This window comes from Apaloderma vittatum, unplaced genomic scaffold (genome assembly GCF_000703405.1).
Source record: "Apaloderma vittatum isolate BGI_N311 unplaced genomic scaffold, ASM70340v1 scaffold25362, whole genome shotgun sequence".
NCBI lineage: Eukaryota > Metazoa > Chordata > Aves > Trogoniformes > Trogonidae > Apaloderma > Apaloderma vittatum.
The window spans coordinates 7,756-9,817 of record NW_009702290.1 but is presented as its reverse complement, the minus strand read 5'-3'; the positions used below and the strand labels follow the sequence as shown (position 1 = coordinate 9,817).

General features: G+C 53.2%; 1 protein-coding gene across 1 annotated transcript in view; it reads right to left on the bottom strand.

The window, feature by feature from the left end:
• Positions 1–1,639: 1,639 nt before the first annotated feature.
• LOC104281500 (extracellular fatty acid-binding protein-like) overlaps positions 1,640–2,062 on the bottom strand; it is a gene marked incomplete at its 5' end in the record, with an annotated part of 8,131 nt that continues 7,708 nt past the window's right edge. Inside the window, one exon of the mRNA XM_009879507.1 lies at positions 1,640–1,855. Within this exon, the coding sequence (XP_009877809.1) occupies positions 1,640–1,855 (216 nt within the window). The remainder of the gene's footprint in view (positions 1,856–2,062) is intronic.

Below are 2,062 nucleotides of genomic sequence, written 5' to 3'. Positions count from 1 at the left end.
TCCGCCTTGACATATTTATAAACATTTATGAGGTCACCCCTCAGTCTCCCCTTCCCCAAACCAAAGAGACCCAGCTCCTTCAGCCTTTCTCATCAGGGAGATGTTCCACTCCCTTCAGTTGACTTATGCCTGTCGAGAGCCAATGTCCGTTGCCCAGACCCCAGCAAGGGCTGTCCCCAAGGCTGGAGGGTGGGAAGAGCTCAGCTGGGCTTGCACCCGAAGTCCCACGTCCAGTGACGCTTTGGGGAACCCGGTGGTCTCACTCCCCATGGTCCATGACAGATGGAAAAAGACCTGATGGCTGCACAATGGAGTGACTCCATCATCACCTGGTGACACTGCTGGCACCATTGCCTGCAAAGGGACACCCAGGAGCCTCTGACACAGGATGCTTCAGGAGGGCTGGATGGGCACCAGGGGACTCAGGTTTTTGGGGTGGCCAAGAGCTCACGGGTCCTGCACAGCAAGTGGGACCTGGCTCACGGACTGAAATCAAAATGCCATTTTTGTGACCGCCAGCGCTGTGCTTCGAACCAGAGACAATCTGGTACAGCTTCTTTTTATTTTAAAAAGGGGAAAAAAAGGAAAGTCAAGAGGATTAAATATCACATATGGCACGGAGATTGTCTGGGAAGACCAGCTTAGCTTCACTCTGAGCGCTTAAGCTGATGTTAGCAAACACAAGCCCTAAATGATGTTACAAAGGGAAAGCCTAAATGGGAGCCAGCACAATTAAATCAGTTTAAAAGAGCTGATCAGAGGTAAGATAAAGGCTCTTAAACTTGCTGAAGCTGCATCCAGATGAAGGAACAAACTGACCCCTGGTACATTCACTGTCAACAACGTCAGGTAACGATGACACCAGGATCTGGCCCCTCGCTCCTCTACTCGGAGGAATGTCATCTGCACTTCCACATATTCCTTTCTTCAAAGGCACCGGGAGCAGGATTTTAACTCTAGAAAATGACTGGAAGAAGCAAATGTGCTGGCTTTGACAGAGGCTGTCAGAGGTAAAGAGACTTCAGACAAGTAGATCTACTATGTAGGGTGGGTAGATGCTAAAAAAAAGCTGCAATAAGTGACAGACCTGGTTGAAGTATGGACAAAGTACGCCGCAAGGGACACCAAATCCAACTGTTGCACGGGAAAATGACACCTCAGAAATACAGTTTCTGAAGGAGTCAACAAGATGTGGGTGTTGGACATCTCCTGGTCAGTGGAGAAAGGTCTTCGTCACAGCTTGCAGGAGACAAGCTGCCACAGGCCAGGGAGGAAGATCCTCACTGGGGTAAATGAGTGGCTAAGAGAGAGGAAAAGGGAGGAAGATCACCCAGGGAGCTTATTGTGCCAACAGACAACTTGTAAAACCCCTCATCCCCGTGTAGCAGGTGCCAAAGACGATAAGATGCAGCGTGAGGAGAAGTGAGGAGAAGATTAGGGAACAGGACCGGGCACCATGTCAGTCTAAGCTGTTCCCACACCTTTTCGGGTGGCTGGAGGTGCAGGTCTGCTCACCCAGCCCCGCAGGGACACGGCCCGGGCAGGGGAGAAGGCTGAGGGGCACAGCTGGGAGAGGAGGAGACTTGATAGAGATTTGAGATCTGGAACTGCACAAAGGGGATGAATGGAGGAGGTAGTCTCACAGCACCACGGCCGTCGACCGGAAGTCTCCAAACTGCGCCGCGTGCACCAAAGGCAGGTCCAGCACCTCCCTTGCCCCAGCACCCACTGGTGTCTCCAGCAGCTGGATGGGACCCGGGTGCCCGGGCTGGTCTCTGCTGCCCAACCCAGTCCTTGCCAGCCCCTCTGCCCAGTGCTCCCACAGCGCCCGGCCAAACCCCTGCTGGGGGAACCACTGCGGCAAGAGACCCAGAGACCCAGAGACCCACAGACCCACAGAATCACAGACCAACAGACTCACAGACCCACAGACCCACAGAATCACAGACCCACAGACCCACAGAACCACAGACCCACAGAATCACAGAAACACAGAACCACAGACCCACAGACCCACAGAACCACAGACCCACAGACCCACAGAACCACAGAACCACAGAAC